We start from the raw sequence: 14,277 nt of genomic DNA, 5'->3' as shown, positions 1-14,277 counted from the left end.
TAAAAAACTTTTTTTTTATTCAATATAGAACATACAATGTAAATATGTGCATAAGCAAAAACAAAGGTGGTATAATACAACAGTAATAATATCAAACACATATTATACATGATATGCTAGGATATAATGTTTTTTTTTGCTTTGGTTGCATGTGGTGTATGCTGTTATTTTTAAATGTAATAATCAATCCTATAGATGAGTTGCGTAGAGTTAGGTGGATGACAATTGGACTGGGTTATGAAAGTTTATGCGTTTCCATTTTTGTTCAAAAATATGAAGTTTATCGTTGTTGAGGGCTATTTCTTTTTCAATTTGGATCTTTAGTTTTAAATAGTTTATAAAACAGTTGAAAGTAGGTATTTGTTTTTGTATTTGAAGCTAATTATAAAAAAATTCATTAATATGATAATGTGATTCACAGTGTTATTAATTTCTGGTATTTTAAAAGTATTCACACCGAAACTGATATTTAAGAGAGACAGTTTTAATTTTAATTGTTGTTTCTCTAGAAAAGTTGTTAACTGGTTCCATAGAGTTTGAATATGTTTGCACTCCCAGAAAAGGTGTTCTATTGTTTCAATGTGTTCGCTGCATATATCACATAAATTTGTGTTGGATAGGTTGCACTTAAAAAGGTATTTATTTGTAGCTATGATTCTGTGGACATATTTATATTGAAAGTTTCTCATTGTGCTATCTATAGTTGTTTTATATGGCATGATAAATATTTGTTTCCAATTTAATTCTTGTTCTCGAAGAATGCTTTGCCATTTATTTTGAATCTTGGAGTTTTCTGCAGGGTGTTTAATTTGTAGTTTGTAGAATATTTTGTTTGTTTTGTTTTGTTTTGCAAGTATGTTTTCCGTGAATGATGTTCGAGTACATGGTGTGTTATTTGTATTAATTGTAGATTTAATATGTAAGGGTATGCTTTTAATTAATGTGTAATACATTAGGAAATTGCCTGAAGGTATTCCGTTTATATAACATATATTCTCAAAAGAATAGAAGTCTTTTATTCTGTAATCGTACAATTGGTCGACATATTTAATGTTTTTTTCAAACCAATGTTTATAGAAAAAAGTCTTATTGTTTAAAGTTATGTCTTTATTGTTCCATAGAATAGTTTTACTGGTGATTTGGGTTTCTAGATTATGAGTAACATTAGTCCATGCTGATAAAACATTTGATAGAAATATGTTTTCGTTTGCAATTTCATGCAATATGGTATTGCTGATGTTACATTCAAAAGTAAGGAGTCACCATATTTTTTTAGGATTTTCTGGTAGAATAATTTCCATTTACTTGTATTGGTATTATCTAGATATCTTTTAACCCAGCTGCATTTGATTGCATTCAAGAATGAGTAGATGTCCGTTAATTGGATACCTCCATTTTCTACAGATTGAATTAACTTAATTGAGTTCGCTTAATTTTATCAGGTTTACCGTCCCATATGAAATTAAATATTTCTGATTGTATATCTTTAATAATATCTTTTGGTGGGTTTGGGAGAACTGTTAGTGTATAAATTAATTTAGGTAGTGCAAACGTTTTCAACACCGTGTTTTTTCCGATAAGTGTTAGTTTACGATGCTGCCATGATTTTAGACAATTTTTAAATTTTTGTAGTTTAGGCAGTATGTTTTTTAGAACTGTTTCATTTTCATTGTTTGTGAATGTTATTCCTAACGTTGTTGCTTCATCTGATGTCCAGTGGAATTTCATTTCTTTTTTAAGTTGAATATTACTTTGTTTAAATTTACCTACTCGTAGCACAGTGCATTTACTTTTGTTAAGTTTAAGACCCGATGCCATTCCAAAAAGGGTAAGCGATTCTATAAGATTATTGAATGAGTCAATACTGTCATTTAAAAAATAAGTTGCGTCGTCAGCAAATAGCGACTGTTTAATTTCTTCGTCAGGTTCTAGCGATATTCCATTTATATGTTTATTTGATTGAATATAGTGTGATAGATACTCGATGCATATAATAAATAGTGAGGATGAGAGTGGACATCATTGTCGTACCCCTCGTTCGATGTTAAAACTGTTTGAGAAGAAGCCATTGTTAATTATTATACTGTTAATATCGGTATAAAATAGTTTTACCCATTTAATTAGACTTTCACCGAAATTCATATTTTCTAAGCAAGAGAACATAAACGAATGGTCTAGTGAATCGAAAGCCTTTTCAAAGTCTGCAAAGAAGATGAGGCCAGAATTGTTTGGTTGGTTGAAATAGTTTATGCATTCTTGTATCAGACGTACATTTTCACCAATGTATCGTCCTTTAATAAAACCAGATTGTGATCTTGAAATGACTGATGGTAATACTTTTTTGATTCTGTTTGAAATACTTTTAGTTGCAATTTTATAATCATTGTTAAGTAGACTAATCGGGCGCCAGTTTGATAAGGGTTCTAGGTTTTTTCCAGGTTTTGGAATGAGTGATATTATACCTTGCTTTTGTAGCGTAGTTAGGTTTTTGTTGTTAAATGAATAGTTGAGTGAATTAATTAAATGTGTTTTAATATCGTTCCAGAATATTTTATAAAATTCGACTGTGATGCCATCAGATCCTGGACTTTTGTTATTTTGCATTTCTTTAAGTGCTATTCCACATTCATATTTATTAAGTAATCCGTCGCACAGTTGTTTTTCTTCTTGATTTAAAGCATGGTGTGTATTTTTAAAGAGGGCGTTATTTTCAACATGTTTTCGTTTATAGAGGGTTTCAAAAAAACAAACGTTGTTCTTCTACTATTTGAGTTCTGTGTGTTATATCTTCGCCATTAACTACTAATTTGTGTACAGTTTTTTGTTCACTTCTACGTTTTTCGATGTTTGCGAAGTATTTTGTATTTTTTTCATTGTGTTCAACATGCTGTGCACGTGCTCGTAATATTATTCCATTGAGTTGTGTATGATAAATTCCTTCTAATACTTGTTTGTTTAATGTTATTTCATTCTCAATGTCTTTTGTATCGTTTGTGTTTGTTTCATGTAATTGTTTTTCAAGTGTTTCAATGATTTTGATGGTTTCAGTTTCAAGTTTGCGTGTTTCTTTTTGTTTAAATGATGTGTATCTAATCGTTGTGTTACGTATATTTCCTTTATTTACTTCCCATAAGGTGTTTGGGTTTGCATCTTTATTATTTTGAACTGTATTGAGTATTTCTTGTTTTATTTGCGTTTGGTATTGTGTATCTAATAATATGCTGTTATTGATTTTAAAGTATCCTGGGCCTCTTTCAGGTTGTATTTTGTGTATTATAAGTTCAACTAGAGAGTGGTCAGTCATGAATCCTGGTTTTATGCTACATGTGTCAATAATATTGCAAAGAGATTCAGATATTAAAAAATAGTCTAATCTGCAGAATATTGTTGGTTTTGTGTTTGAGTGCCAGGTGAATTTGCTTTCGTTTGGATTTACAGTACGCCAGATGTCTATCATATTGTAGTTTTCAATTATGTTATTTAAAATGTTTCTATTTTTAGGATGCGTATAAAGGTTTCCCTTCTTTTTATCTAGTAATGGGTTAAGGACAGTATTAAAATCACCACCGACTATAATGTTTTTATCTTGGTTGTTAATTATAAAGGATTGTAATGTTTCGTAAAATGTGGAGTCATCTATGTTAGGGCCGTAAACGTTGATTAATGTTAATTGTGTTTCGTGTATTTTGATATCTATACTTGCTTGTCTGCCAATTATTATTTCGTTAAAGTTTTCGACTGTGATCCCTATATTATTTTTTATCAAAAAGGCAATGCCTTGTTTATTAGTATGTTGTCCACTGAGATAGATGTCTCCGTCCCATTCATCTTTTACGGTTTGTGCTAAAGTAGGTGTCAAGTGACTTTCTTGTAATAGGCATATACTATATTTTTTTTCGTCTAACCATTTGAAGATTTTTATGCGTTTGTCTTTATTGCTTAGCCCTTTGACATTCAAAGTGCATAATTTAATCATTTAAAGAGGTGAAGGGTGATGTAAATGCTAATTTGTGTGTGCTTGTCCAGTTAGATTCTATTTGAAAACATGTCCAGTTGGTTTCTCTACTGTTAATATATATACATTTACACAAAAGATGTACAAAATTCATTCTATCTTCATACAAACCAACAGAAAAACATAAAATCAGAGAAAATATAAAATACCACATTTGAAAAAAAACAAAAAAAAACAAGCGAAATACAACGAAACAGAAACAAAATGTACAAAAGGAGTTTCAACATATGAGAATTGATTGTAAATCAAAACATATAGGCTAATTTACATCTAAATACATGATTTAACAACATATATTTTACATTTGATAATATTTGGAATGTATCAATTATTGAAATCCGAAAGTGTTCATAAAATTGAAGAGTCATTTAATTTTTACATATAAATTGCTTATAAGCAATAGGAGAGTTTTGATTTATCAAAACATGTTTTTCTTCTAAAAAATTAAAACCCCACACTCAAGCTTATTACAACACACATGCGCTAAACAAACAAACAAGGATCAACACATCCACATATAAAAAACAAATTGTCATCAATGTTCATGTGTTTCAGTCATGTGAATTACCGTTATATCTAACTTTTACAAAAACTATATAAACCGGTAAATTATTAAGCATATATTTCGATAAGGTATACGACCTTAAACAACGACTTCATCAACGTTTATGTGTTGCAGTAGTATGCATTATAGTCATATCTAACAAGGAACAACATATCCATATATTAAATACAAATTGTCAAATTTATCAAAATATTTTTTTTCTAAAAGCTAAAACCTACAATCAAGCTCATTACAACGTACATGTGCTAAACAAACAAGGAACAACACATCCACACATAAAATACAAATTGTCATCAATGTTCATGTGTTGCAGTCATATGAATTACAGTCATATCTAACCTTAACAAAAACTATATAAACCGTTAAATTATTAAGCATACTTCGATAAAGTATACGACTTTAAACAACGACTTCATCAACGTTTCATATGTTGCAGTAGTGGGTATTATAGTCATATCTAACCTTAACAAAAACTATATACGCCGGTAATTTATTAAGCACACTTCGATAAAGTATACGACTTTAAACAGACCTGACAGTCCACAAGTTTTAAATCTCTGCATCACTTTAGTTAAATTCAAATTATAAATTAATCAATCTCGGTGAATGTACTGCAGATAAATATGAAAACATAAACAAAACACACATTTTTGACCTAATTCCAAGGTTAACACACAGTCACAGATCAGCGAGGCGCCCTAGATAAAAATAAATTAACCACTCAAATTCGCCGGGCTTTAAAAAATAAAAAACTATAATAATTACAAATATTAATGAAGGAAACAAACACAACTTTTTGTTATTTACAATATTAATGAAGAAAATAATATTCGTGTTAGTTAATATTTACATACAGTATTAGACGAAGAAAAAGGTTATTTACATAAAATAATGAAGGAGTTTTTCTTTCCTTTTCTTTCCTTTTTACATTAACTATTGCAGGGATTTTTCGTTTCTTATTTACATTAATTGAAGAAAAATAATGATCAACAAGTTCAATAATTTGACAGCCAATAATTTGCATCAATCGCTATTTAAAATCTTTGCCCTGTCCAGATTTTTATACCATTCTTTATTAAGCTAAATTTTACATTGTATAATTGATTAACGATATAACGCATTTCAAAGTGGTTATTGCTGCTTTCACTTGTTGTATATGTACATACAAAATCAAGTAACTGCAGTTTTTTTTATCTTAACAATATCTGTAAGTGTTTATGAACCTTCACACACGGATAAATATACACATAACAATCTTATTATGATGTAACTTCATCACATACATAATGCAACAAAAACAATCAAAGGTCGCCGTGGCATATTGGATGTGTGTCTGCCTAGTGATCTGGAGGTAACGGCTTTTGATCCACATTGTGGGAGCGTCTTTGAGATCTCTCCCATAGACACCAAGTACTGGCTCTAACCAGGGTAAGTACTGGAGACCATTTCCAAAAGACTTCAGGCTTTCAATGCACTTGAGCTTAAATAAATAGGTTTAACTCTTCCCCACTTAGAAGCAAAGTAAAAATAGCTATGTGCAAACAGGATTAAACCTGAACAGCCTGCTTATCAGTATCTAAGGTTTGGAGATGAAGCCATTGAAACTTAAATCTAGTTGGAAAGGTCTTAAATTAAACATTACTGTCTAAGGGACTACAAATGCGTGAACATTGGTATCTAAGTTGGAAAGGGTTAAACTAAAGTAACACAAACAATCGCTTTTTCCAACTTTTCTGTTCATAACTTAACCCATTTATGCCTAGCATCTAGAAAAAAGGCTTTGGCAAACAGCGAAGACCCAGATGATACGCCGCATAATGCGGCGTCTCATCAGGGTCTACGCTGTTTGCTTAAAGGAATTTTTGTAAGAAATATTCTAAATATAGAAATAAGTATACTAAAATCCCTTATTTTGAAAATGAATTGATCCAATTTAGAAGGATGGGAGAATCCACTAGGCATAAATGGTATAATTTACAATCCAATTCCCTGAAAAAACGATGAATAAATGTACTGTTCAAAACCTCCTTAATAATATATGTATTATGTAAGCTGTTTTTTACTGTCTCAGGTCCGCAACTAAAACATATGAGCGTGTTTATGAGCCTTGTTCTGGGAAAACAGGGTTTAATGCATGTGCACAAAGTATTGTTCCAGATTAGTCTGTGCCGACTGTTTTGTTTTTGTTTAAAAGAGAATCTCTTTAAACAAAAAATTCCCCAAAAAGTATTAAGTGCTGTCCCTAATAAGCCTATGTAGACTGCACAGGCTATTCTGGGAAAACGCTTTAGGCGCATGCATTAAACCCAGTTTTTTTTTAGAACGAGTCTTATATAAACATTCAAAAAACGAAATCAGGTACAATTTGTCTGCTTTCAATAACTGAACACTAAGCCATGAACTCTCTGAGTAGTGAGTATTTTTCTTTCATAATGTGAGGCTTAATATACGTCCGATCTATCGTGTTTTCAGCTTCGGTAAGCTTCCGGAAATCAGTGATGATGTCCATGATTTTGAACAGCATGCGACCCGGTCCACCGTGCCTGACTGTCAGTAAGTGCTGCAAACACACAAACAACTTCTCCTGCATGGCAGCACAACGGTCTGGATCATGTAGCTCGCAACGGTCTGAAAAAAAGACGCAATGGTTTACAATAAGATGCAACGGTCTGAAACAAGATGCAACGGTTTAAATTAAGATGCAACAGTCTGAAACAAGACGCAACAAACTTAAATAGGATGCAACAGTCTGAAATCATAAGCACTGGTCTTATATAAGATGCAACAATCTGAAATAAGATGCAACTGTCTGAAACAAGATGCAACGGTTTGAAATAAGATGCAACAGCCTGAAACAAGACGCAACAGACTAAAATAGGATGCAACGGTCATAAATCATAAGCACTGGTCTTATATAAGATGCAACGGTCTGAAATCTGACTCAAGGGTCTGAAACAAGAGGCAAAATTCTTAAATAAAATGCAACAGTCTGAAATCAAACTGAAATCCGTAAAAAAATGGCCAATGAATGTGCTATAGATCTTTTCAATCATTGACAGCTTTGAAAAGTTTTATTAGACATGTTTTACTTCATTTTTATTTGTAGACGATATGAATTTAAATATTGTCTGCTAAATTGCAATTGAAAACATAACAGGCAAAGAACAATTAAATAAGTAATTGACATTTAATTGAATGTCAGTAATTCTCCTTTTAACATTTAGTAGACGACACGATTTCACTCATGAAAATTTGGTAAAAACATTATTTCTACCAAAAAGTTTGTCTTAATATTTTAATTGTTAAAAAAATTCATGTCAACCAAAATAAAACAAAATGTTAAAAAGGGTTAAATTCTCTAAATATATCAGTTACATGCAGTAGATGAAAAGGCATGGATTCAAGTAAATTCTATAAATACTGTATATCATTTACATGCAGTAGATGAAAAGGCATGGATTCAAGAACACTTCTTACCAGGGGCCATCGTCAATAATGCTCGAAGCACTGCCTCTTCCTGATAGGTCATTCCAAGGCCATGCACCCTCTCAGAGTACTTTATGCGCTGATATATAAGATCGCAAGGTAAAATGCCATCGATTTCCTTAAGGTGAAACTCCCGCCCCCAGGGGGTGATAAGGATCTGAGTCTTCTGGTCAAAGTTCAACATCATCTGGCGGTAACTTGAAAGGATTGAAGATTCCACTCGGGAAGCTGAAAACAAGAAATACTGCTTATATGGGCACACTAGAACTCAATTGGTCATAGTCGGCTCGAGTACTCCTTAAAAGTAACTTTGGTTCTCTTATGCAGACTAAAATATTTCCTGGGTATAAAAAAAAACATCCTTAAAGGCACATGGCCATACTCTGAGATACTTATGAGAATATTTAAGTAGTACCTAGGACAACAATGATGATTCAGGCCATAACAGACCCATTCTCAAAGGCCTAGCTTAAACTGTCTTTATTTACCCTCCTACCCTGATTGGAGGGGAAGTTGTTAGAAGAAAAAGTTAATGGCAAACACACACCAACAGGCTGAACTTAGTACCTGAGATTATATTCCAATTTGCATAAGCCTTTGAGTCTGCACAGGCTAATCAGGAACCACAATTTCCGCATACACTAGATTTAGGTTTGTAAGAGACCTCCTTTTAAACTAAAACTTCCATAAAAGCGAAAAGTGTCTTTCCTGATAAGCCTTGGCAGACTGCACATGCTACTCTGGGATGAAACTTTACGCACATGCATTAAGCCCAGTTTTCCATAAACAAGGTTCAAATGTTTACTTCTTAACTTTGTACAATATTTACCTTTAATGAGGCTTGCTTGATCATCCAGTGACAGGTCTCTGAAGCCCGGAATAGATTTAGCGAAGGCTACAAGAAACGCTATACGTTTCTGGAAGAAATTCAAGGCACATTCTATCTCCTCGTTTCTCCCATCAATTTCTATTCCTGAAAATGCACAGAAGCAAACTCTGCTTGAAGTTTGTCACCCTGGTGACAAATGCAGAATGCTGTTATATGAAGCAAGGTTTAAAACATAGAGGATATTTGTTGGATTTAATGGAATATTGATTTTAATTCACAAGTGATAATAGAAAATGAAATTTTCACCAGCACTGCAGCCATGAGTGAAAAAATATTTTTTCTATGATCAGAGTGAATTATAATCGATATTCCACCGAATCCAACAACTTTTGTTTTTATTTTATGCTTACAATAATTCTTTTTGTATTTTTGCCATTCTGGACAATATAATTCCCCATTGGACACCCTGTAATGTGATTACATGTATGTTCAAAGGAAGCTTATCTGTATGTTTTTATAAACATTCAATGCCGTTGGTAACATTTTGGGGTCATAATGGGGAAATCAAAGATATCTTAAAATAGTTTCGGTCAAACAATGAAAATTATCAATAATTACACTGTTATTTTTCACTGTTTGAAACAGTGAAATAGCAGTTTTAATTCACTGATATTTCTCTATAAACCATCGGAAAGCATAAAATAAATCAAAATCATTTATAATTGTCAGCATAAAATCAATGTCTATTCTTGAAAATGCACAGAAGCAAACTCTGCTTGAAGGTCATCACCCTGGTGACAAATACAGAATGCTGTAATATGAAGCAAGGTTTAATATATAGAGGATATTTGGTGGAATATCGACTTAAACTCACGAGTGATCATAGAAAATGATATTTTCACCAGCGGCACAGCCACGAGTGAAAATATATTTGATCTATGATCACAAGTGAATTATAATCGAAAAACAGTGTCTTTATGTTGCCAAAAATTTGCTCATAATATCGTAATAATTATTGTCTTAACCCTAGTTATAAATTTATTACATAATATCTTACTTTTACTGTGTTTTAGTATTGTAGCCGGTATTGTTTTATTGCTTAAGTTTCTTTCCAGCATTTTTATTTATATCACACAATTTTAGATTATTAATCCTTTAATTAATGCTGCATAATAGATCTAGTATCAATCACTCTTATATTTTATCAATTTTATGTACATATATATATAATTTGTACAACGACATTGAATATAATTATATAAATAGGCATTTTATCAAATTAACAAGTTTCAAGTTTTCAAATTTTGTGCTTTAAATACAATAACTACTTTATGGACATATACATTTGTGGTTTTCTGTTTTTGAAAAACAGGGTTTTTCACTGTCAGTAGCCAATATGTTTGTGACAAGTTTTTGGAAATGAATGGGCTGAAGTGACAGTAACAGGCCCTGTAATGATTATTCCCCAACATTGGTTTCTACGGTCAATTGTTCCTATGCAGATTTTGATCCAATATCCAGGCTGTCAAAATATCGTAGGAACCATTGTCCGTGTTGTCAGAAATTACGTAGGAACAAATGTCTGCCTGTGTAGAAATTAGCAAAGGAACCATGATACGTAGGAACCAGTGATATTGTTTAAAATATGACACATGGATTAGCCAATCAATTATTATCCAGTAATTGTAAACAGATTAGTGAAACTGAATTACCCTTAACAAGTGTTTAAAGTATATAAGTCAATTTCCAACTAGTCTGACTCAATTACAATCATTGCTAAACGGATGAAAATCACACCTTAATTGGTGTAAATAAGAGAAGGTATGAATATGATATTTTGCTTTTAATTACTTTTAAAATATAACTGATATTGACAACATGCACTGTTAATGAATACCTGTAGCTTTGAAGAACTCCATGAATTCTACATTTTAAATAGCATTGAATACCAGCAGCTTTGAAGAACTCCATGAATTCTGCATTTTAAATAGCGTTGAATACCTGCAGCTTTGAATAACTCCATGAATTCTGCACATAAAATAGAATTGAATACCTGTAGCTTTGAAGAACTCCATGAATTATATACATGAAATGGCATTGAATACCTGTAGCTTTGAAGAACTCCATGAATTCTACCCGTGAAATGGCATTGAATACCTGTAGCTTTGAAGAACTCCATGAATTATGCATGTGAAATAGCATTGAATACCTGTAACTTTGAAAAACTCCATGAATTCTATACATGAAATGGCATTGAATACCTGTAGCTTTGAAGAACTCCATGAATTCTACCCGTGAAATGGCATTGAATACCTGTAGCTTTGAAGAACTCCATGAATTATGCATGTGAAATAGCATTGAATACCTGTCACTTTGAAAAACTCCATGAATTCTATACATGAAATGGCATTGAATACCTGTAGCTTTGAAGAACTCCATGAATTCTGCATGTGAAATAGCATTGAATACCTGTAGCTTTGAAGAACTCCATGAATTCTATACATGAAATGGCATTGAATACCTGTAGCTTTGAAGAACTCCATGAATTCTGCATGTGAAATGGCATAAATTACCTGCAGCTTTGAAGAACTCCATGAATTCTGCACGTGAAATAGCATTGAATACCTGTAGCTTTGAAGAACTCAATGAGTTCTCCACTTGAAATCGCATTAAATACCTGTAGCTTCTAAGAACTCCATGAATTTTGCATGCAAAATAGCATTGAATACCTGTAGCTTTGAAGAACTCCATGAATTCTTCATGTGAAATAGCATTGAATACCTGTAGCAGTGAAGAACTCCATGAATACTGCACATGAAATAGCATTGAATACATGTAGCTTTAAAGATATCAGTGAATTCTATACATGAAATGGCAATGAATACCTGTAGCTTTCTAAACATAAAATAGCATTCAATACCTGTAGCTTTGAAGAAGTCCATGAATTCTATACATGAAATGGCATTGAATACCTGTAGCTTTAAAGAACTCCATGAATTCTACCCGTGAAATGGCATTGAAAACCTGTAGCTTTGAAGAACTCCATGAGTTATGCATGAGAAATAGCATTGAATACCTGTAGCTTTGAAAAACTCCATGAATTCTATACATGAAATGGAATTGAATACCTGTAGCTTTGAAGAACTCCATGAATTCTGCACGTGAAATAGCATTGAATACCTGTAGCTTTGAAGAACTCCATGAATTCTATACATGAAATGGCATTGAATACCTGTAGCTTTGAAGAATTCCATGAATTCTGCATGTGAAATGGCATTAATTACCTGCAGCTTTGAAGAACTCCATGAATTCTGCACGTGAAATAGCATTGAATACCTGTAGCTTTGAAGAACTCAATGAGTTCTGCACGTGAAATGTCATTAAATACCTGTAGCTTTGAAGAACTCCATGAATTCTGCATGCAAAATAGCATTGAATACCAGTAGCTTTGAAGAACTCCATGAATTCTACATGTGAAATAGCATTGAATACCTGTAGCAGTGAAGAACTCCATGAATTCTGCACATGAAATAGCATTGAATACCTGTAACTTTAAAGATATCCGTGAATTCTATACATGAAATGGCATCTAATACCTGTAGCTTTGAAGAACTCCATGAATTCTGCACGTGAAATGGCATTAAATACCTGTAGCTTCGAAGAACTCCATGAATTCTGCACGTGAAATTGCTTTAAATACATGAAGCTTTGAAGAACTCCATGAATTCTGCATGTCGAATAGCATTTAATACCTGTAGCTTTGAAGAATTCCATGAATTCTGCACGTGAAATAGCATTGAATACCTGTAGCTTTGAAGAACACCATGAATTCAGCAAGTGAAACAGCATTGAATACCTGTAGCTTTGAAGAACTCCATGAATTCTGCATGTGAAATGGCATTAAATACCTGTAGCTTTGAAGAACGTCATGAATTCTGCATGTGAAATAGCATTAATTATCTGTAGCTTTGAAGAACTCCATGAATTCTGCACATGAAATGGCATTAAATACCTGTAGCTTTGAAGAACGTCATGAAATATGCATGCCAAATAGCATTAAATACCTGAAGCTTTGAAGAACTCCATGAATTCTGCACGTGAAATGGCATTGAATACCATAAGCTTTGAAGAACTCCATGAATTCTGAATGTGAAATAGCATTGAATACCTGTAGCTTTAAAGAACTCTACAAATTCTGCATGTGAAATAGCATTGAATACCTGTAGCTTTGAAGAACTCCATGAATTCTATACATGAAATGGCATTGAATACCTGTAGCTTTGCAGAACTCCATGAATTCAGCATGTGAAATGGCATTAATAACCTGCAGCTTTGAAGAACTCCATGAATTCTGCACGTGAAATAGCATTGAATACCTGTAGCTTTGAAGAACTCAATGAGTTCTCCACTTGAAATCGCATTAAATACCTGTAGCTTCTAAGAACTCCATGAATTTTGCATGCAAAATAGCATTGAATACCTGAAGCTTTGAAGAACTCCATGAATTCTTCATGTGAAATAGCATTGAATATCTGTAGCAGTGAAGAACTCCATGAATACTGCACATGAAATAGCATTGAATACCTGTAGCTTTAAAGATATCAGTGAATTCTATACATGAAATGGCAATGAATACCTGTAGCTTTCTAAACATAAAATAGCATTCAATACCTGTAGCTTTGAAGAAGTTCATGAATTCTATACATGAAATGGCATTGAATACCTGTGGCTTTAAAGAACTCCATGAATTCTACCCGTGAAATGGCATTGAAAACGTGTAGCTTTGAAGAACTCCATGAGTTACGCATGTGAAATAGCATTGAATACCTGTAGCTTTGAAAAACTCCATGAATTCTGCACGTGAAATGGCATTGAATACCTGTAGCTTTGAAGAACTCCATGAATTCTGCACATGAAATGGCATTGAATACCTGTAGCTTTGAAGAACTCCATGAATTCTGCACGTGAAATAGCATTGAATACCTGTAGCTTTGAAGAACTCCATGAATTCTATACATGAAATGGCATTGAATACCTGTAGCTTTGAATAATTCCATGAATTCTGCATGTGAAATGGCATTAATTACCTGCAGCTTTGAAGAAAACTCCATGAATTCTGCACGTGAAATAGCATTGAATACCTGTAGCTTTGAAGAACTCAATGAGTTCTGCACGTGAAATGGCATTAAATACCTGTAGCTTTGAAGAACTCCATGAATTCTGCATGCAAAATAGCATTGAATACCAGTAGCTTTGAAGAACTCCATGAATTCTGCATGTGAAATAGCATTGAATACCTGTAGCTTTAAAGATATCAGTGAATTCTATACATGAAATGGCAATGAATACCTGTAGCTTTCTAAACATAAAATAGCATTCAAT

At 32.7% G+C, this 14,277-nt stretch overlaps 1 protein-coding gene across 1 annotated transcript in view; it reads right to left on the bottom strand.

Moving 5' to 3' along the window:
- Positions 1-14,277, bottom strand: part of LOC127858514 (nuclear receptor ROR-beta-like) — a 30,161-nt gene continuing 15,884 nt past the window's right edge. The window contains exons 8-10 of the mRNA XM_052395714.1: positions 8,896-9,039; positions 8,058-8,294; positions 1-7,208 (exon numbers count right to left, since the gene is read on the bottom strand). Of these exons, the coding sequence (XP_052251674.1) occupies positions 6,970-7,208; positions 8,058-8,294; positions 8,896-9,039 (620 nt within the window). The 3' untranslated portion in view covers positions 1-6,969. The remainder of the gene's footprint in view (positions 7,209-8,057; positions 8,295-8,895; positions 9,040-14,277) is intronic.

This window comes from Dreissena polymorpha, chromosome 14 (assembly GCF_020536995.1).
Source record: "Dreissena polymorpha isolate Duluth1 chromosome 14, UMN_Dpol_1.0, whole genome shotgun sequence".
Lineage (NCBI taxonomy): Eukaryota > Metazoa > Mollusca > Bivalvia > Myida > Dreissenidae > Dreissena > Dreissena polymorpha.
This window is presented reverse-complemented; position numbering and strand designations above follow the sequence as displayed.